Raw genomic sequence first — 22,446 nt, 5'->3', positions numbered from 1 at the left:
CATTGGAAATAAATGTTATCTGATGGTCTTAGGTGACCCCTGTGATAAGGGTCCTTCAATCCCTGAAGGGGCCGCAACTCACATGTTGAGAACCGCTGAATTAGAGGCTTATAGATCTTGACGAAATTGGATCACAATTAGACTACTAGCAATACAGTTTCCTTACTTTATTGCCCTCAGTAGAGTGCCCTGGGGTCACACAGCTCACAGTAACCTCCGACTCCTGGGCTTAGGCTATTTTCTTGCCTCAGCCTCCCAAGAAGCTGGGACTACAGGTGCCTGCCACAACGCCCAGCTATTTTTTTCTTTTCATTGTTATTGTTGCAGTTCAGCTGGGGCCAGGTTTGAACCCACCACCATCGGTATAGGGAGCTGGTGCCCCACTCACTGACCCACAGTTGCTGCCCACTTTTTAACATTTTAAGTAGCAAGAAATTCAATTTAGCAGCCAAACCAAGCATGAAATGAGAAGGGAAAGCAGCAAGGCTAATGGTTACATTTTTTGTTATATTAGGTTAGGAGCAGGGGCTGTTTCAACTAATGTGAATAAGCCTCTCATATTTAGGGTTTAGAGTCTAAACCAGGGACAATGAAACTACGGCTGTGGGCCACAGCTGCCTGTCCTGCTTAGCAGCCAACTCGTCCTGGGCTGCAGTGTACATGTGTGGAATGTGCACCAAAGCTCCCACTCCGCTCCTTCTGTCTCTCAACTCCCCCTCAGTCTCTGGTGTAATCAGAGCCACCAGATTGCCTATGCAGAGCCTCCTGCTGCCTAAGGACTGAGGTAAGAACAAGTTAGGAGGAATTTTGCAGTTAGTAGGGCCTTTTTTTCCTGAAGTTAGGTCTTTTTTTGCAGATAGGGGGCGCCTATTTTTGAAATTAGAAGAACCTTTTTTTAAAAGTTGGTTAGTGGATTCTAGGGGGTGGTTGCATCACAGTGATAATGCAAATAGTCAGCACTCAGTGTTAATGCAAATGGTCAGTGGTCAGTGTTATCGCATGTGGGCCCCAAACTGGTAATCTGCCTAGGGCCCCATGGGAACTTAACTAGCAATTTGAAATCCCTAGGAAACAATGATATCAACAAAGAGAAAAATAGGGGTGGTGCCTGTGGCTCAAGGAGTGGGGTGCCAGTCCCATATGCCAGAGGTGGTGGGTTCAAACCCAGCCCTGGCCAAAAAACACACACAAAAAAAAAAAAAAAAAAAAAAAAAAGAGAAAAATAGCCAGACGTTGTGGCAGGCGCCTGTAGTGCCAGCTACTTGGGAGGCTGAGGCAGGAGAAATCGCTTAAGCCCAGGAGTTGGAGGTTGCTGTGAGCTGTGTGATGCCATGGCACTCTACCGAGGGCAATAAAGTGAAACTCTTGTCTCTACAAAAAAAAAAAAAAAAAAAGAGAAAAATTGATTCGGAGAGTATGATATTCAAAGAACAGCAGATTTATGATTACTTTTTCATGCAGTACAAGGAAAGAGCTGTGTGTTTGATATGCCAGAATAGTGTCTGTGTTCAAAGAATACAATTTGCATCAACAGTATGAAACTCAACATGAAGATAAATATGATTGTTTGGTTGGAGAAGTGAGAAAAGATAAAATATTAAAACTGAAATATACATTGACTACTCAGCAAAATACTTTTGTGAAGCAGAAACAGCTAAGTACTTCATCAGAAAAAGCAAACAAACAAAAAAACTTCATCGGGCGGCGCCTGTGGCTCAGTCGGTAGGGCGCCGGCCCCATATACCGAGGGTGGTGGGTTCAAACCCGGCCCTGGCCAAAATTGCAACCAAAAAATAGCCGGGCGTTGTGGCAGGCGCCTGTAGTCCCAGCTACTCGGGAGGCTGAGGCAGGAGAATCGCTTAAGCCCAGGAGTTGGTGGTTGCTGTGAGCTGTGTGAGGCCACGGCACTCTACTGAGGGCCATAAAGTGAGATTCTGTCTCTAGAAAAAAACAAAACAAAACACTTCATCACCGTGAGCAAGTTTTCAAGTTGCCAAGCTAATAATGTGCACCGGCAGACCATTTTGTGGTCGGAGAATTTGTTAAAGAATGCCTTCTTTCTGTTGCCAAAGAGATGTGTCCAGACAAGGCAGATTTATTAAGTACAGTATCTTTCAGGACCCTCAATTACATGAAGGATTAAAAAATGGGAGAGAATTTGCATCAGCATTTGCAAAACTCTGCAAAAAAAATTCCTATTTTTCCTTGGCACTCAACAAAAGTAATGATGTTCCAGATTCTGCACTTCTAATTTTTATTCGTGGGATAAATGACTATTTCGAAGTCACAGAAGAGCTTGCTGCACTGCAAAGCGTCAAAGGAACAACTATAGGAGAGGATTATTTATGAAAAGGTTTGCCAAACTGTGAATAGTTTGGAGCTGGACTGGACAAAACTAGCCAGTGTGACAACTGATGGTGCTCCTAGCATGGTGGGGTCTAAGAAAGGAGTAATTGCTCATATTAACCAAGACATGGACAAACATAACCATTCTCATCCAACAGCCATTTACTGCCTCATCCACCAACAAGCACTGTGTAGTAATCACTGAAGTGGGACTCTGTTATGAAAACTGTGGTATCTTGTGTTAACTTCATTAGCGCTAATGCACTAAACCACAGACAATTTCAGCAATTTCTGTCTGAGCTAAATGTTGCCTGTAAAGATGTTCCGTACCACACAGAAGTCTGTTGGTTGAGTTGAGGGAGAGTTTTGAAACATTTCTATGACTTATTTCCACAGATTACAGCTTTTCTGCTTTCAAAAAAACAAACAAGTACCAGAGCTCAATGATGCAGAATGGAAATGGCACCTTGCCTTTCTGACAGATGTAACAGAGCTACTCAACAGTTTCAACGTGCAACTTCAAGGAAAGGGGAAGCTCATCTGTGATATGCAATCACATGTGAAAGGACTTGAAGTAAAATGAGGCCTTCTCATGAAACAAGTGAAGGAGGAAAATTTCTGATGTCTCCCCACAACTCAAAATCTGTTAGCAGAAAAACCATTGGTTGCATTCCCAAACAAAATATGTGTGGCTTCACCGGAAAAGTTGCAAAAGGAGTTCCAATTTAGATTTAAAGAGCTTCATCTCCATGAACAGGACATACAGCTTTTCCGTAACTAATTTTCTACTGACATTGAAAATGTGGATACAATTTACCAAATGGAACTGGCTAAACTGCAGAATTGTGACTCCCTAAAGATGCATTCAAGTCAAGCAGCCTTCCTAATTTCTATGCACCTCTCCCCTCCGAGACATACCCTAATCTCAGGAACCATGCACTCAAAATGGCAACCATCTTTGGCAGCACTTTGTCTGTGAACACCTTTTCCAGAATGAAACATCTGAAATCTCCAAGCAGATCTAGACTCACTGATGCACACTTGCATCACTTGTTACGACTAGCAGTGACAAATATGGAACCGGACATCGACCATCTCATTATCCAAAAGCAGGCCCATAGTTCCCACTGAAATACTGGTAAGTTTGTTGATTTAACTTTACTTGTTCTTCATTTAAATATTTGTTCCCATTTTGTTTTCTTGCCTCAAAATAAGATATGTGCAGTGTACATAGGAATTTGTTCATAGTTGTTTTTTCAAACTATAGTCAAGCTCCAATGGTCTGAGGGACAATGAACTGGCCCCATTTAAAAAGTTTGAAGACCGGGCGGCACCTGTGGCTCAGTGAGTAGGGCGCCGGCCCCATATGCTGAGGGTGGCGGGTTCAAACCCAGCCCCGGCCAAACTGCAACAACAACAAAAAAAAAATAGCCAGGCATTGTGGCGGGTGCCTGTAGTCCCAGCTGCCCGGGAGGCTGAGGCAGGAGAATCACATAAGCCCAAGAGCTGGAGGTTGCTGTGAGCCGTGTGACGCCACGGCACTCTACCAAGGGTGGTACAGTGAGACTCTCTCTACAAAAAAAAAAAAAAAAAGTTTGAAGACCGGGCGGCGCCTGTGGCTCAGTCGGTAAGGAGCCAGCCCCATATACCAAGGGTGACGGGTTCAAACCTGGCCCCGGCCAAATTGCAACGAAAAAATTGCCGGGCGTTGTGGCGGGCGCCTGTGGTCCCAGCTGCTCAGGAGGCTGAGGCAAGAGAATCGCTTAAGCCCAGGAGTTGGAGGTTGTTATGAGCTATGTGAGGCCACGGCACTCTACCGAGGGACATAAAGTGGACTCTGTCTCTACAAAAAAAAAAAAAAAAAGAAAAAAGTTTGAAGACCCCTGGTCTAAACACTTTCTGAAAACTAAAGGTAAAGACACACCAGAATTCTTTAACTCTGGTGATCAACATTCAAGGTTAATTGCTTTTCATTTAAATGGCATCCCTGCTTAAGTGTACCAATTCGATGGATTCTACTACTCCATTCCTGCTTCCTAAAGCGGAGAAAAGGAATCCTGTGAACAGTAAATAAAAAAATCCAGTGGTGGCTGGACGCCTGTGGCTCAAGTGGTTAAGGCGCCAGCCACATACACCTGAGCTGGTGGGTTTGAATCCAGCCTGGGCCTGCCAAAGAATGACAATTACAACCAAAAAATAGCCGGGTGTTGTGGTGGGCGACTGTAGTCCTAGCTACTTGGGAGGCTGAGGCAAGAGAATCACTTAAGCCCAGGAGTTGGAGGTTGCTGTGAGCTGTGATGTTACAGCACTCTGCCCAGGGCAACAGCTTGAGGCTTTCTCCAAAAAAAAAAAAAATAATAATAAAGTGGCATGCAAGTGAACATCTATCTATTCAGTATTCTCTGCCAACCTAGCCTAGTCTTTTCCTATCTACTCCACCCCTCATCCACCTTTCCATCCTCTTATTGGCTAGTATGGTGTAACATGTTACTGAGGGCTAGCCAAGTTCTCAAAAGTCAGAAGACCTATTTTGCAGTTAGTAAAAGCGTTAGTTTATAAGCCAGCTAAAGAAGACTTGCTGCTTTTGCTTTAGCTTACACAACCACCACTGCCTTCTTAAACTACCCACATTTTCATTTGGCCTTTTTCTAATCTACAGGAGATGGAAATCTCCTTGTAGATTAGAAAAAGGCCAAATGAAAATTCTATGATTACCCATGATTAATTAGTCAAATCCAGAATGTACTTCCACTCAGTACAGCTCTTGCATATCCCAGATACCTTCACCCTCTTTCATCTGTTCTCTCTCTTGTGTCTCTTCATTAGCAACTATCTTGTTTTCAGGTGATTTCTTAGTAGCTCCCTGGGCTACCTTGGTATCAACCCCATCTCTAGCTGCACCAAACTCTTGTATAGACAGTTTAGCTTCCTCCTGGCTAGGAACCAGCTTTGCCTTCACCTCCTCTAGTCCTGAACCAACTTTTGTTTCTGTTAGTCTTTCTAAAGAAGTCTGTGGTTCAAACTCCCGCAGCTGACAGTCCATTGACTGCACTATCCTTAAGAACTGTGGCCTTGGCTCGGGGTCTGTATCTCAAGTGGCTAAGGCGCCAGCTACATACACCAGAGCTGGTGGGTTGGAATCTAGCCTGGGCCTGCCAAAGAATGACAACTATAACCAAAAAATAGCTGGGTGTTGTGGCAGGTGACTGTAGTCCTAGCTACTTGAGAGGCTGAGGCAATAGAATTGCTTAAGCCCAGGAGTTGGAGGTTACTGTGAGCTGTGATGCCATAGTACTCTACCCAGGGCAACAGCTTGAGGCTCTGTCTCAAAAAAAAAACAAAAAAAAACAAAAACCTGGATGGAAGTGGAAGACATTATCCTAAGCAAAGCATCACAAGAATGGAGAAGCATGAATCCTATGTACTCAATTTTGATATGAGGACAATTAATGACAATTAAGGTTATGGGGGGGAAGCAGAAAGAGGGACGGAGGGAGGGGGGTGGAGCCTTGGTGTGTGTCACACTTTATGGGGGCAACACATGATTGAAAGAGGGACTTTACCTAACAATTGCAATCAGTATAACCTGGCTTATTGTACCCTCAATGAATCCCCAACAATTAAAAAAAAAAAAAAAAAACTGTGGCATCCTGCCCAGGCTTCTTAGAAACTTCTTTTTTTTATTGTTAAATCATAGCTGTGTACTTTAGTGCAATCAATGGGTACAATGTGCTGGTTTCATATACAATCTGAAATATTCTCATCAAACTGTTCAACGTAGCCTTCATGGCATTTTCTTAGTTATTGTATGAAGACATTTGTACTCTGCCTTTAGTAAGTTTCACCTGTACCTATTCTAGGATGCACCGAAGGTGTGGCCCCACCCATTACCCTCCCTCCAGAAACTTCTGAGATAGATATCGTTGAGGCTTCTGTAGACTTTGTTGTCAGCTCTGGTGACTCTTCAGCAGCACTCTTCTTGCCCTACCACTTGCTCAAGAATAGCCTTTCCTATCTCATCTTCAGAGGTAGCTACTTTCCCCTTTGGCCCATCCCCATCCATATCTACTGGCTTGATTGCTGGGTCTATCGCTACCTGTACCTCCACTGCAGTGGAGGGCTTTTTCATGAGCCACAACAGGCTGCTCTTCTTTTGATTTCTCCTCTAGGCTCACAATTACCTCTCCCTGTTTCTCCTGACCGTTTTTTTTTGCAATCTTCCAGGTCATCAGTTCCAGAAACTGATTTTTCTTCCTCAGCATCTGGGACTCCTTGTTTTTGCTTCCCAGAAATGATCTCACTTTCATTCCATCTTTCTGGTGCTGCTGTTCCTTTCACCACTTCAGGTTTCAATTAACTGATCTGGCATCAATTCAACATTCTGCTGTAGCTCCTCTGAAGGCTCACTTATATCCGTTATCTTCTTTTCCACCTTTTTCGATTTCACTCTCCTATTCTCACTCTATCAGTTCCAGGTTTTGCCAAAGACTTGTCTCCTGTTTTTTTGGCTGCTTCTTTTCCTCCATGGTGTCATAACCTGTTCTCTCAACTCTTCCCTTGCTTCCTCTACATGGCTAAAGAACATGAAGCATAAACATGTCTTCGAGTTTAATGATAAAGGTATAAATGTTAACTAAAAATACATTCCCTTTAAACCAGTGGTTCTCAACCTTCCTATTGCCCCAATGTATTTTCATTGTTAAAATAGGGGTCACAACCTACAGGTTGAGCATCGCTGCTTTAAACCCTCAAAAAGTCACGCAAATTTTAACAGATTGCCTAAAAATTAGCTGCCCCCCTGGGTAGACTGCTATGGTATCACAGCTCACAGCTACTTCCAACTCTTGTGCTTAAGTGATTCTCTTGCCTCAGCCTCCCAAGTAGCTGGGACTATAGGCACCTGCCACAACACCCGGCTATTTTTTTTTTTATTTTTTTAATATATATATATATATATATATATTTTTTTTTTTGTAGAGACAGAGTTTCACTTTATTGCCCTCGGTAGAGTCCCGTGGCGTCACACAGCTCACAGCAACCTCCAACTCCTGGGCTTAGGCGATTCTCCTGCCTCAGCCTCCCGAGTAGCTGGAACTACAGGCGCCCGCCACAACGCCCGGCTATTTTTTTGTTGCAGTTTGGCCGGGGCCAGGTGTGAACCCGCCACCCTCGGTATATGTGGCCAGCGCCCTGCTCACTGAGCCACAGGCGCCGCCCTACACCCAGCTATTTTTTGTTTGCAGCTGTCATTGTTGTTTGGTGGGCCAGGCTGAATTCAAACCCTCCAGCTCAGGTGTATTGGCTGGCACCTTATCATTTGAGCCACAGGCGCCAAGCCAACATTTAACATTCTTAACACAAAAAAATGTAAAAAGGCTCCTAAAGTATTGCCATTAAAATAACTGAGCTGCACCAACTGTCTAAAAAACTGGCATCAGAAAAAGGTTTAAAGTTGTTTCAATATTTTCAAAATATCAATTTAATCTTGTTTTTATTCCTTGGGTTAAAAAAACCCAAAACACCAAGTAGCAGACTTAAGAAATTGAGTTATACTCTTACAAAAGCTGTAGCTGGCTCAGCGCCTGTGGCTCAAGCGGCTAAGGCGCCAGCCACGTGAACCTGAGCTGGCAGGCTTGAATCCAGCCTGGCCCACCAAACATCTATGAAGGTTGCAACCAAAAAAATAGCTGGGGGTTGTGGTGGGCAGCTGTAGTCCCAGCTACTTAGGAGGCTGAGGCAGGAGACTCACTTGAGCCCAGGAGTTGGAGGTAGCTGTGAGCTATAACGTCATGGCACTCTACCCAGAGCAACAGCTTGAGGCTCTGTCTCAAGGAAAAAAAAAAAAAAAAGCTGCTGTCATTTTCAGTAATAGGCTACCCCCACTGCAGTCTCCACCAGATGCCAAGCATCACCCCAAGCATCTTAGGAGAGACCATCCAAGGCAATGAAAGCCCCATTTGCATCACTGGTATGTAAGAAATACACAGCGTCACAGCTCTCAAATATCATGTGCAGCTCCACATACCATCTATATTATCGTTATTTTCTACCAGAGATTCTTCTGTTTTTTCTCCTTTCTCTTCCACATGCACACCTTCCAAGCCATTTCCCACAACACCATTCTTCATTCTAGAACAAAAGAACAAAGCACCAATGGTTTGATGGCTAGACCCTACCAATTTTCTCCAAGACGAAAAATGTAAGACACTTGTCAAAAGAACACCCAAACTTTGCATCCGCCCCCACTTCTCTAGAAAGCCACTAACATTCTGACAAGATTTTCACAGGAAACAATCAGAATGCTGCTTATAATTACAAGGTTAGAAATTTACCAGAACCTGAATAGATCATTAGCCAGTTTTAATTTATCTTATCTTCAATTTATCTTATTCTGGTTAATAAATTCTGAGAGAAAATATTAATATCATTCTAATAGTAAAAAACACTAAAAAACGAAAACAAAAGACTACTTGTGAGTCTTAGACATTCCTCTCTGCAGTCTTGTTCTAAGCTAGCCGAGAATGCTTTTAAAGGTTATCTCTCTATATTAGACTTTGATCAGTTATTGACCAGTTGTTATTAGAAAGACCTTTCTTTTGGGGTGGTGCGTGTGGCTCAAGAAGTATGGTGCCAGTCCCATATACCGGAGGTGGTGGGTTGAAGCCTGGCTCCGGCCAAAAACTGCAAAAACAAACAAACAAAAAAACACTTTCCTTTTAATGACCCCAAAAGTCAAAACTTGAACTGAAAGCTATTAAGCCACCTTAGCCAACAAAAGTTCACTTTTTCATAGACCATACCTTGCCAATTCCAAAAGTGATTTCCCATAGAAAAAGGCTTCTCCACACTCATTAGCTGTTTCACCATACATCTTACCTCTACGAAAAGAATAAACACCTAAAATCTGAATTAACATCTAGTCTAACACACTTCTAGTTCCTTAGCTATAAATTGACTTTTCTTAAAACAATGAATGAAGTTAATGCTCCATGGTCCTTCATCTATCTATAATGTATATTCTAAGTAATATCAATTTGCTACAGTACATATATAATCTCAGGGTCATAATTCATTCATAATACATACCTTTGGGCTCCAGGCCTGTTGCATAGTGGTTAGGGAGCCAGCCACACACATCAAGGCTGGCAGGTTCGAACCCAGCCCTGGCCAGCTAAACAACAACGGCAATTACAACAAAAAATAGCTGGGCATTGTGGCAGGTGCCTGTGGTCCCAATTACATGTAAGGCTGAGGCAAGAGAATCCCTTAAACCCAAGAGTTAGAGGCTGCTGTGAGCTGTGATGCCACAGCACTCTACCAAGGGCGATATAATGAGACTCTGTATCAAAAAACAAAAATAATAGCTTCCTGCTACAATATGGTTATCAATATGGACTAGAAAAAGGACCCTTGGTTGCAAGCTAGAGAATGAGTAAGGTCAATGAAAAGGCACCATGATATAAAGAACATTATGTCTAAAGCCATTCTACCTAGGTTCAAATCCTACCTTTAATGCATAACTACCTATATAACCTTAGACAAATTACTTACTCTCATAGTGCCCTAGTTTTCTCACTTATAGAACTAGAATATTAATTGCTGAAAAAGCTGAAGAACTAAGTGACTTTATTAAAAAGTTCACAAAATACTTAGAAATACAAATCACATATATACATTTTAGCTATTAAGATCTATACAGGAATTCTTTAATATCCTGATGGCTAGCAGATTGAGAGCTGCACATTGGCATGCTTTGTTTTTTATTTTGGGGGGCGGTATTTTTCATTGCAGATTTATTTGGCAATGTATAATAAATTTTGTAAACTTGCATTAAGTTTATGAATAAAGAACAATTTGAAAATCAAAAAAAAAATGAAGATCTAGACAGGAGGTGGGGCGGCACCTGTGGCTCAGTGAGTAGGGCGCCGGCCCCATATGCCAAGGGTGGCGGGTTCAAACCCAGCCCCAGCCAAACTGCAAGAACAACCGGGCGTTGTGGCGGGCGCCTGTAGTCCCAGCTGCTTGGGAGGCTGAGGCAAGAGAATCGCGTAAGCCCAAGAGTTAGAGGTTGCTGTGAGCCGCGTGACGCCACAGCACTCTACCGAGGGCGGTACAGTGAGACTGTCTCTACAAAAAAAAAAAAGGATCTAGACATAGCCGGGCGTTGTGGCGGGCGCCTGTAGTCCCAGCTACTCGGGAGGCTGAGGCAAGAGAATCGCTTAAGCCCAGGAGTTGGAGGTTGCTGTGAGCTGTGTTAGGCCACCGCACTCTACCGAGGGCCATAAAGTGAGACCCTGTCTCTACAAAAAAAAAAAAAAAGGATCTAGACAGGAGGCTGGGCACCTGCAGCTCAAGCGGCTAAGGTGCCAGCCACATATACCTGAGTTGGAGGTTCGAATCCATCCCGGGCCCACCAAACAACAATGATGGCTGCAACCAAAAAATAGCCGGGGGTTGTGATGGGTGCCTGTAGTCCCAGCTACTTGGGAGGCAGAGACAGGAGACTCGCTTGAGCCCAGGAGTTGGAGGTTGCTGTGAGCTGTGATGCCACAGCACTCTACCCAGGGCAACAGCTTGAAGCTCTGTCTCAAAAAAAAAAAAAAAAAAAAAAAAAAATCTAGACAGGGAAAAGGGAGAAAAGAAATCATTCCCTGTAATGAATTGGAAGGAGGTACTTCTCTACGGCAAAGTAAGGAGACCACCCTTAAAGCAATGAAAGACTGGCTGAGTCAACTCGGGTATGGTGGTTGACACTTGTAATCCCAGCACTCTGGATAACCATGGAGGGTGGGGTGCTTGAGCTGAGGAGTTCAAGACTAACCTGACCATGAGTAAAACCCTATCTCTAATAAAAATACAAAAACTAGCCAGGCATAGCTATATTCCCAGCTACTCAGGAGGCTGAGGGAAGAGGATCAACCTCAAAGCCCAAGAGTTTGAGGTTGCTGTGAGCTATGATGCTATAGCACTCCACTGAGGGTGACAAAGTGAGATTCTGTCTCAAAAAAAAAAAAAAAAAAAACAAAAGAAATATCCATTACCTTACTCAGGAAAACCAGAGACTAATATTGCTCAGTGATATTTAAGTTTCACACTTATAGTGAAAGTGACAAGTATAAATTTCTACATGAGAAATAATCAAAAAACACTTCTTTTTGGGGGGGCTGGAGAGGCAGAGTCTCATTATGTCATCCTTGGTAGAATGCTGTGGCGTCACAGATCACAGTAAACTCAAAGTCTTGGGCTTAACCCAGCGGTTCTCAACCTGTGGGTCAGTACTCATAGGAACTGTATGAAAGGGCTATGGCATTAGGAACATTGAGAACCACTGGCTTAAGCGATTCTCTTGCCTCAGCCTCCCAAGTAGCTGGGACCCGCCACAACGCCGAGCTATAATGGTCAAATGTTTTGAAACTCTCCCTCTTTGTGCTTTTCTCCCTTAAAACAACCTTTAATATATAACTCAAGATTTATTAGTAACATAATATTATATCACAGGGAAACACAGAATACTTACAAAAGACTGGCTGCTTCCTGGAATGCATTTACAGCTGCCGGAATATCACCCATCGCCAGGTGTTTCTGTCCTAATCCCAGTAATTTCTTAGCTTCACTATCCACATCCCGACTGCAAGAGAAAGATTTTCTTTCTAGTATCAAATACTGTTTTTTTTGTTTTTTTTTTGTAGAGACAGAGTCTCATTGTACCACCCTCGGGTAGAGTGCCGTGGCGTCATGCAGCTCACAGAAACCTCTAACTCTTGGGCTTACGCGATTTTCTTGCCTCAGCCTCCCGAGCAGCTGGGACTACAGGTGTCCGTCACAGCGCCTGGCTATTTTCTTTGTTGCAGTTTGGCCGGGGCTGGGTTTGAACCCGCCACCCTCGGCATATGGGGCCGGTGCCCCACTCACTGAGCCACAGGCGCTGCCTCAAATACTGTTTAAATCAATATTTTCCAAATGCCTGCTACATTGGAGCATAGTACTTTAATTTGTAAAAACTTTTGGACTACTCTGGCAAGGCCTAACTAAATTATTTACTTACTGCCCAAAAAACACAAAAGAAATCTCAAAGGCAACATTCTCAGACTTGACTAGAATATTTTCTCATATGGTGGTGCCCGTAGCTCAGTGGGTAGGGCACTGGCCATATCCACCAGGGCTGGTGGGTTTGAACCCAGCCCAGGCCTGGTAAAACATAATAAAACAAAAACAAAAAGAAAAAAAAAGAAGAAGAATATTTTCCCATAAAGGATTATCTACTCATAAAGCCTATATTGTACCTTAATACAAATATTTGCTAAATAAGTAACAAATTAAAAAAAAAATCAAAAAGGAACTTATAGATTCATATAAGGGGTACTGGCTAAATGAAAAATTAAAATTAAGAAGCAATTAGGCCGGACGCAGTGGCTCAGGACTGTAATCCTAACACTAGGAGGTTGAGGCAGGTGGATTGTTCTAGACCAGCTCTTAGCTAGAGCAAGACTCCCGTGTCTAAAAATAGCTTAGGCTAAAAATAAATAAGTAAATAAAACAAAAATACTTTAGGGGCAGTGCCTGTGCCTCAGTGAGCAGGGCACTGGCCCCATATAATGAGGGTGGCAGATCGAACCCAGCTCCAGCCAAACTACAAGAAAGAAATAGCCGGGTATTGTGGCAGGCGCCTGTAGACCCAGCTACTGAGGAGGCTGAAGTAAGAGAAGCTCTACAGCCCAAGAGTTTGAAGATGCTGTGAGCTATGACACCTAGTTACTCTACTGGGGATCAAAGTCAGATTCTGTATTCAAAAACAAAACAAAACAAAAACAGAAGGCTCAGCGCCTGGAGAAGAGTGCTTATGGCGCCAGGCACACATACCAAGGCTAGGAGGTTCAAAACTGACGCGGGCCAGCTTAAACAACAAGGACAACTGAAACAAAAAAAGGTAGGTGTTTTGGTGGGCACTTGTAGTCCCAGGTACTTGGGAGGCTGAGGCAAGAGAATCACTTAATCACAAGAGCTGGAAGTTGCTGTCAGCTGTAATGCCACAGCACTCTACCCAGGGGGATAGCTTGAGGCTATGTCTCAAAAAAAAAAAAAAAAAAAGGCGGGGCCTCTGGCTAGTGAGTAGGCAGGCGCTTGTGGTCCCAGATACTCTGGAAGCTGAGGCTGAGAATTGCCTAATCCCAAGAGCTACAGTAGGGTGCCGGCCCCATACACCAAGGGTGGGGGACTCAAACCCAGCCCTGGCCGAACTGCAACACCCTACCAAGAGCAACAAAATGAGACTCTGTCTCTAAAAACGAACAAAAAAACCACCTTGAAATGGATGACAGGGTTTGTTTTGTTAGTTTTTGAGATACAGTCTGAATATGCTGCCCTTGGTAGAGTGCCATGGCATCACAATTCACAGCAACCTCAAACTCTTGGGCTTAAGCAATTTGTTGCCTCAGCCTCCCAAGTAGCTCTGACTACAGGCACCTACCATAACTCCCAGCTATTTTTAGAGGTGGGGGTCTTGCTCTGGCTCAGGCTAGTCTCGAAGCAGTGAGCTCAGGCAATCCACCCGCTTTGGCTTCCCAAATGGTTGAGATTATAGAAGTGAGCCAGGTGAGCCACCACCTGGCCTGACACTGCCAAAGTTAAAACTGAAGAAAGATAGGAGGCAAGCTATTACACATGTACAGAAATAGGACTCCAGGGCGGCGCCTGTGGCTCAGCGGGTAGGGCGCCGGTCCCATATGCCGGAGGTGGCGGGTTCAAACCCAGCCCCGGCCAAAAAAAAAAAAAAGAAATAGGACTCCAGGGCAGAGGCAGCAGTAGTTCAAATCTCTATTACACATGTACAGAAATAGGACTCCAGGGCAGAGGCAGCAGTAGTTCAAATCTCTAACAGGAGCTTGCCTGAAGTATGAGGGAAAACAGACAACTTTTCAGGCTAGAGTAAGCCATGGACAAAATATTGGAAAATAAAGGAGAAAGGGAAAAGAGCAGCACCATGTCAATATAGAGTAAGACAACAAAGAAGTAGGGAGAAGACTCATTAGAAAGGGTAATTGTCCTCATTAAATTACAATACAGAGAAGTAATTTAATGTTCAGTTAATTAAACGAAACTGCCCTCGAGTCATAGTGCTCATAGTTTATATGCCAGATATGAATCTGATTATACTGTGTCAATAATTTTTTTTTTTTGTGGTTTTTTTTTTGGCCGGGGCTGGGTTTGAACCTGCCACCTCCGGCATATGGGACCGGCGCCCTACCCGCTGAGCCACAGGCGCCGCCCAATAATCTTTTTTTTTTTATTGTTTGGGATTCATTGAGGGTACAATAAGCCAGGTTACACTGATTGCATTTGTTAGGTAAAGTCCCTCTTGCGATCTTGTCTTGCCCCCAAAAGGTATGGCACACACCAAGGCCCCAACCCCCACCCCTCCTTCCCTCTCTCTGCTCTTCCTTTCCCCACCCCTCCCTCCTTCTTTCTCTCTCTCTGCTCTCCCTTTCCCCCACCCCCAACGTGACCTTAATTGTCATTAATTGTCCTCATATCAAAATTGAGTACATAGGATTCATGCTTCTCCATTCTTTTTTATTTATTTATTGTTGGGGATTCATTGAGGGTACTATAAGCCAGGTTACACTGATTGCAATTGTTAGGTAAAGTCCCTCTTGTGTCAATAATCTTACCTCTCGGGCGGCGCCTGTGGCTCAGTGAGTAGGGCGCCGGCCCCATATGCCAAGGGTGGCGGGTTCAAGCCCAGCCCTGGCCAAACTGCAACAAAAAAATAGCCGGGCGCTGTGGTGGGCGCCTGTAGTCCCAGCTACTCGGGAGGCTGAGGCAAGAGAATCATGTAAGTCCAAGAGTTAGAGGTTGCTGTGAGCCGTGTGATGCCACGGCACTCTACCGAGGGTGGTACAGTGAGACTCTGTCTCTACAAAAAAAAAAAAAAAAATAGTAATAATCTTACCTCTCCACTTTATCTGCAGAGGTAGAAGGCACAGGAACATCTTCAACTCTGTAATGAATAATTAAGGGGAAAAAACTGAAGCTTATTTTGCTTCAAAATTAAATATATTCAGAGAAAATATAAAGGAATAAAAGAGCTATCATTGGCCAAGCACAGTAGCTCACACCTATAATCCCAGCACTCCAGGAGGCCAAAGGCAGTTGGATTTCTTGAACTCACAGCTTGGAGACAAGCCTGCACCAGAGTGAGATCCCATTTCTAAAAATAACTGGGCATTGTGTCGTGTGTCTGTAGCCCCTTCTCGGGTACTTACAAGGCTGAGGCAAGAGAATGGCCTGAGCCCAAGAGTTTGAGGTTGCTGTGAGCTATGACATCACAGCTCTCTACTGGGGATGACAAAGTGAGACTCTGTCTCTAAAAAAGAAAGAAAGAAAGCATACTATTCTACTCACATCTTTTTTGTTTTTGCAAACTTTGGGTTCCAAGTCTCCACCTAGTCTATCTCCTATAGCAAGTCAATGAACATTAGAAGTAGAAAAACAAAGCACTTACTGGCCTCATTTTTAAATTCCTGGTCACTAATCTAAAACAAGAACTCAGGCTTGGCACCCATAGGACAGTGGTTAGACCGCCCACCACATACACTGGGGATGGCAGGGTTGAACCCTGCTAGGGCCTGCTAAACAACAATGACAACTACAATAAAAAAAATAGCCAGGACGGCATCTGTGGCTCAGTGAGTAGGGTACCGGCCCCATATAACAAGGGTGGCGAGTTCAAATCCGGCTGTGGCCGAACTGCAACAAAAAATAGCCGGGCTTTGTGGCGCCTGTAGTCCCAACTTGGGAGACTGAGGCAAGAGAATTGCCTAAGCCCAGTGGTTGGAAGTTGCTGTGAGCTGTGTGACGCCAGGGCTCTATTTATGGCTCTGTCTCTACCAAAAAAAAAAAAAGCTGAGGCTCAGCACCTGCAGCTCAAGCTGCTAAGGCGCCAGCCACATACAGGTTTGAATCCAGCCCGGGCCCACCAAACAATGATGGCTGCAACCAAAATAGCCGGGCATTGTGGCAGGCACCTGTAATCCCAGCTACTTGGGAGGCAGAGGTAGAATAGTTTGAGCTCAGGAGTTGGAGGTTGCTGTGATTCCACAACACTTGCTCTACCCAGGGTGTCAGCTTGAGGCTCTGTCTTAAAAAATAAAAAAAAATAGCGGATGCCTGTTGTCCCTGCTACTTGGGAGCGTGAGGCAAAAGAATCCTTTAACTCCAAGGGTTGGAGGTAGGGTGGCACCTCTGGCTCAGTGGACAGGGCACTTGCCCCATATTCCGAGGGTGCCCAGGCACTCTACCAAGGGCAACAAAGTGAAACTTGTCTCTAAGAAAAAAAAAATAAATAAAAATATTAAATTACAATTAAAATAGAAAATAAAATGTAATCCTCAAAATTGGGAGTTACCCTATCCCATTTCCACATATTTATCATTTAACTCTCCAAAATTATCACTTCCTCTTTCTACCAATCCTCAAAATCTTATATACATACTCAACTCTACCTTAATTCCAAGCAGGCCTTGCCTCATATTTCATTGAGCAGATACAACAGACTGGAAAACCCCCTTCACCAAGCACCAAAACAACCCACATATTTCCATACCAATTGAAGTTTCCCTGCTACATCTGGCCTCTCATTGTTATTTAATCTTGTTGGTGCCATCCCTGAACACCTAATCTATAATTAGTTCAAAGGCAGGCATGATAGCTCATGTCTGTAATCACAGTACTTTGGGAGGCTGAGTTAGGAGCATCAGTTCAGTCCAGTTCAATACTAGCTATGGCAACATAGTAAAACCTGGTCTCTACAAAAAACTTTACTTGTCTTTTTTCTTTTTTTTTGAGAGGGTTTCAAGCTGTTGTCCTGGGTAGAGAGCTGTGGCATCACAGCTAACAGCAACCTGCAACTCTTGGGCTTACGCCATTCTCTAGGCTCAGCCTCCCAAGTAGCTGGGACTACAGGCGGCCACCACAACACCTGGCTATTTTTTGGTTGTAGTTGTCATTGCTGTTTGGCGGGCCCAGGTTGGATTCAAAGCTGCCAGCTCTGGTGTATGACTGGCACCTTAGCTTCATGAGCTACAGGTGCTGAGCCTACCTTTTTTTTTTTTTTTAATTTTTAATATCTTTTTTTTTTTTTTTTTGTAGAGACAGAGTTTCACTTTATTGCCCTCGGTAGAGTGCCGTGGCATCACACAGCTCACAGCAACCTCCAACTCCTGGGCTTAGGCGATTCTTCTGCCTCAGCCTCCCGAGTAGCTGGGACTACAGGCGCCCGCCACAGCGCCCGGCTATTTTTTTGTTGCAGTTTGGCAGGGGCTGGGTTTGAACCCGCCACCCTCGGTATATGGGGCCGGCGCCCTGCTCACTGAGCCACAGGCACCGCCCTACCTTTTTTTTTTTTTATAAAGATAGTCTCATTCTGTCACTCAGGCTAGAGGGGCTTGGACACAGCCTAGCTCAAAGCAACCTCAAATTTCCTGGGCTCAAGAGATCCTTCTGCCTCAGCCTACTGGGAAGCTGGAACCACAGGCTCCCACCATGATGCCAGGATAAATTTTTTTTTTTTAGTACAGATAGGACCTCCATCTTGCTCAGGTTGTTTCTGAACTCCCAATCTCAAGGGATACTCCTATCTCAGCCTCACAGAGTGCTAGGATTATAAATAGGCATGAGCCACCAGGCCCAATCCAAAGTTCTTTAAAGTTAAAAAAAAAAAAAAAAAAAAAAAAGTAGACATTCTGGGAGACAGGAGGACTGCTTGAGCTCCTAAGTTCCAGACCAGCTTGAGCCAGGTACCTGTAGTCCCAGCTACTGGGGAGGCTGAGGCAAGGGAAACACTTGAGTCCAACAGTTGGAGGTTGCTGTGAGCTGGAACACCATGACACGTGAGAAAATCTCAAAAAGAAGAGAAGAGAAATAAGAAAAATTTAGGAATTTAGGTGTGTCATGAACACAGAGTATATAGATAGTAATCTATCTTATTTACTACCATAAAATATTTGGCCTCCAGCACCCAGAGTGCTTGTATTACAGGCATGAGCAATTTGCACCTGGCCTATACACAAATTTTAAAAAGTTAAAATTTATCGAAATTTACACTTAGACCATACACAGCACCATTCAGAGTAAAAACACAGTAAAGATGCAGCATTAAAATCATAACTGTATAAAATTAACTATAGTACCTACTGTACTACTTGTAATGAATTTGCAGCCACTTCCTATGGCTATTGCAATGAGCTCAAGTATTGTGCTGTGTGACACTAATTATCTTCCCATGCGTAAGTTAGTCTCCCCAGTAAATTGTAAATTGCAATGTGAGTGATCTCTTCAGTTCTCAAGTATTTGAGAATCAAGGCTTAATACTATAAGCCCTGGGGGAGGTGGGTGGAGGGAGGGTGATTGGTGGGATTACACCTGCCGTGCACCTTACAAGAGTATATGTGAAACTTAGTAAATGTAGAATGTAAATGTCTTAACACAATAACTAAGAAAATGCCAGGAAGCCTATGTTAATGTGATGAAAATGTGTCAAATGGTCTACAAAACCAGTGTATGGTGCCCCATGATCGCATTAATGTACACAGCTATGATTTAATTAAAAAAAAATACTATAAGCCTTGATTAACATCATGGGACCCATTTGAAATGGTACTAGTTCTGCACTCCAATTCACTTGACTATGGAAAAAAAAATGCTGCTGGAAATGCTCAAGAAGCAAAGTTATATCACAACTGTAAGAGTCCAATTGCTTCATTGAGGTCTGCACCTGTAGTTCACCATTTCAGACAGACTATTCATCTTGTAAACAGTATTGATAAATACAGTGAAGCAGTGAAGTATTTTGACTTATGATTCTCCTAATGAACTTTTCTCCCCCTACCTTAAAGTATACGATATATAGGGCCAGGTGTGGTGGCTCACACTTGTAATCCCAGCAATTCTGGGAGGCTGACGCAGGTGGATTGCCTGAGCTCATGGGTTCAAGAACAGCCAGAGAAAGAGCAAGACTGCGCCTCTAAAAAATAGCTGGGTGTTGGGTTGGTGCCTGTGGCTCAAGCAGCTAAGTCGCCAGCCATATACACCTGAGCTGGTGGGTTTGAATCCAGATGGGGCCCGCCAAACAACAATGACAGCTACAACCAAAAAACAGCCAGGCGTTGTAAGAGGCACCTGTAGTCCCAGCTATTTGGGAGGCGGAGGCAAGAGAATCCCTTGAGCCCAGGAGCTGGAGGTCGCTGTGAGCTGTGATGCCACAGCACTCTACCCAGGGGGACAGCTTGAGGCTCTGTCTCAAAAAAAAAAAAAAAAATAGGCTGGGTGTTGGGCGGTGCCTGTGGCTCAGTGAGTGGGGCACCAGCCCTGTATACCAAGGGTGGCAGGTTTGGGCCTGGCCCCCAGCCAAACTGCAACAAAAAAAATAGCCAGCCATTGTGGCAGGCACTGATAGTCCCAGATACTCAGGACGCTGAAGCAAGGGAATTGCCTAAGCCCAATAGCTGGAGGTTGCTGTGAGCTATGACGCTACTGCACTCTACCGAGGGCAACAAAGTGAGGCTGTCTCTCTGTTTTTTTTTTTTTTTGTAGAGACAGAGTCTCACTGTACTGCCCTCGGGTAGAGTGCCGTGGCGTCACACGGCTCACAGCAACCTCTAACTCTTGGGCTTACGCGATTCTCTTGCCTCAGCCTCCCGAGCAGCTGGGACTACAGGCACCCGCCACAACACCCGGCTATTTTTTTTTTTTTTTGTTGCAGTTTGGCCGGGGCTGGTTTTGAACCCGCCACCCTCGGCATATGGGGCCGGCGCCCTACTCACTGAGCCACAGGCGCCGCCCAGTGAGGCTGTCTCTTAAAAAAAAAAAAAAAAAAAAAAGAGACAAAGGGTGTTTTGGCAGGTGTCTAGTCCCAGCCTCTTGGGAGACTGATGCAAGAAAATCACTTGAACCCAGGAGTTTCAGGTTGCTGTGAGCTAAGATGCAACACCCCTCACCACTCTTACCAAGGTTGAGCAAGTGGGACTGTCTCAAAAACAAAAAACAAAAACAAAAACACACACACATATATAATTGAAAAATTAGCCAAGTGTTATGGCAGTGTACCTCTCTCTAGCTATTCGGGAAGCTGAGGCAGAAGGACTGCCTGAGCTGAGGAGGAGTTTGAAGTTGCTATGAGTTAGGCTGAGGCCATGGCATTCTAGCCTGGGCAACAAAGTGAGACCATAGCTCCAAAAGAACCAAAGAAAGACTGTCTTTTGGCTTGGCACCTGTAGCACAGTGGTTATGGCGCCAGCCACATACACCGAAGTTGGTGGGTTCAAACCCAGTGTGGGCCAGCTAAAACAATCACAACTGCAACAAAAAATAGCTGGGGGCGGCACCTGTGGCTCAGTGGGTAGGGCATCATATTCCGAGGGTGTCAGGTTCAAACCTGCCCTGGCCAAACTGCAACAACAACAAAAATACCAAGGGCAATAAAGTGAGACTATCTCTAAAATAAAAAACAAAACAAAAAAAAAAAGGAAGAAGGAAAGAAAGAAAATCTTTTTTTTTTTTTTGTAGAAACAGAGTCTTACAAAATTACGAGATTCTCTTGCCTCTTGTAGAGACAGAGTCTCACTGTACCGCCCTCGGGTAGAGTGCCATGACGTCACACGGCTCACAGCAACCTCTAACTCTTGGGCTTATGCGATTCTCTTACAGGAGTCCCGAGCAGCTGGGACTACAGGCGCCCGCCACAACACCTGGCTATTTTTTTGTTTGGCCGGGGCTGGGTTTGAACCCGCCACCCTCAGCATATGGGGCCGGGGCCCTACTCACTGAGCCACAGGCACCGCCCAGAAAATCTCAAAAAGAAAAAAAAAAAATAGCTGGGCATTGGGGTGGGCACCTATAGTCCTAGCTACTTGGGTGGCTAAGGCAAGAGAATCGCTTAAGCCCAAGAGTTTGTTTTTGCAGTTTTTGGCCGGGGCTGGGCTTGAACCTACCACCTCTGGCATATGGGGCCTGCGCCCTACTCCTTTGAGCTACAGGTGCCACCCAGGCCAAGAGTTTGAAGCTGTGATGCCAGGGCTCTCTACCCAAGTTAACATAAATGAGACTCTGTCTGGAAAAACAAAAAAAAGACTGTTCTTTCTCCATTCTGTGATTTGACACCCTTGTCAAAGAAAGGGTCTTGTCAAAGAAAGATCATTTGCCTATATGCATGAAGGTTTATTTCTGGGGTCTCTATTTTATTCCATGGGTCTAATCTTTATGCCAGTGCCAAACTGCTTTGATTACTATAGCTCTGTAATGTTTACAAGTCAGGAAATGTGAGTCATATTTTTTTTTTTTAAGACAGAGTCTGATTTTATATCACTGTCAGTAGAGTCACAGCTCACAGCAACCTCCAACTCCTGGGCTTAGGCGATTCTCTTGCCTCAGCCTCTCAAGTAGCTGGGACTACAGGTGCCAGCCACAATGCCCAACTATTTTTTGTTGTAGTTTGGCTGGGGCCCGGTTCAAACCCACCACCCTGGGTATATGTGGCTGGAGTTAGGCGCCACCCAGTCACATTTTCTTTTTCAGTATTATTCTGGCTATTTAGGGTCCCTTGAGATTCCATATACTCTTATGGATGAATTTTTCTACTTTTGCAAAATGTGCTGTTGAGATTTTGATAAGGATTGTGTTCAATCTGTAAATGACTTTGGATAGTATGTGCATCTCCGGATTAAATCTTCCAATCCATAAATTAAGGATGCCTTTCCACTTTTGGTGTCTACTTTAATTTCTTTTAGCAATGTCTTTTTTTTTAATTGTTGGGGATTCATTGAGGGTACGATCAGCCAGGTTACACTGATTGCATTTCTTAGGTAAAGTCCCTCTTGCAATCATGTCTTGCCCCCAGAAGGTGTGGCACACACCAAGGCCCCACCCTTCTCCCTCCTTCCCTCTCTGCTTTTCCTCCCCCCCACATGACCTTAATTGTCATTTAATTGTCCTCATATCAAAATTGTCTTTTAGCAATGTCTTATATTTTGTGTTCAACTTTAGTCTTACACCTCCTTGGTTAGATTCATTCCTCAGAATTTTATTCTTTCTTTGCGGAGTACTTCC

The 22,446-nt window shown here is 44.2% G+C and overlaps 1 protein-coding gene across 4 annotated transcripts in view; it reads right to left on the bottom strand.

Annotated features, from left to right (window-relative positions):
- LOC128574574 (zinc finger BED domain-containing protein 5-like) overlaps nucleotides 1-22,446 on the bottom strand; it is a 34,596-nt gene that overhangs the window by 3,313 nt on the left and 8,837 nt on the right. The window contains exons 3-5 of one of the 4 annotated variants that reach the window (XM_053575270.1): nucleotides 15,296-15,343; nucleotides 11,864-11,974; nucleotides 8,372-8,475 (exon numbers count right to left, since the gene is read on the bottom strand). In XM_053575270.1, the coding sequence (XP_053431245.1) occupies nucleotides 8,372-8,475; nucleotides 11,864-11,974; nucleotides 15,296-15,343 (263 nt within the window). Of the gene's footprint in view, nucleotides 1-8,371; nucleotides 8,476-8,935; nucleotides 9,028-11,863; nucleotides 11,975-15,295; nucleotides 15,344-22,446 lie in introns of those variants that run through there. The other 3 variants (XM_053575272.1, XM_053575271.1, XM_053575273.1) reach the window with 3 other exon arrangements.

Source organism: Nycticebus coucang, chromosome 22, assembly GCF_027406575.1.
Source record: "Nycticebus coucang isolate mNycCou1 chromosome 22, mNycCou1.pri, whole genome shotgun sequence".
Lineage (NCBI taxonomy): Eukaryota > Metazoa > Chordata > Mammalia > Primates > Lorisidae > Nycticebus > Nycticebus coucang.
This window is presented reverse-complemented; position numbering and strand designations above follow the sequence as displayed.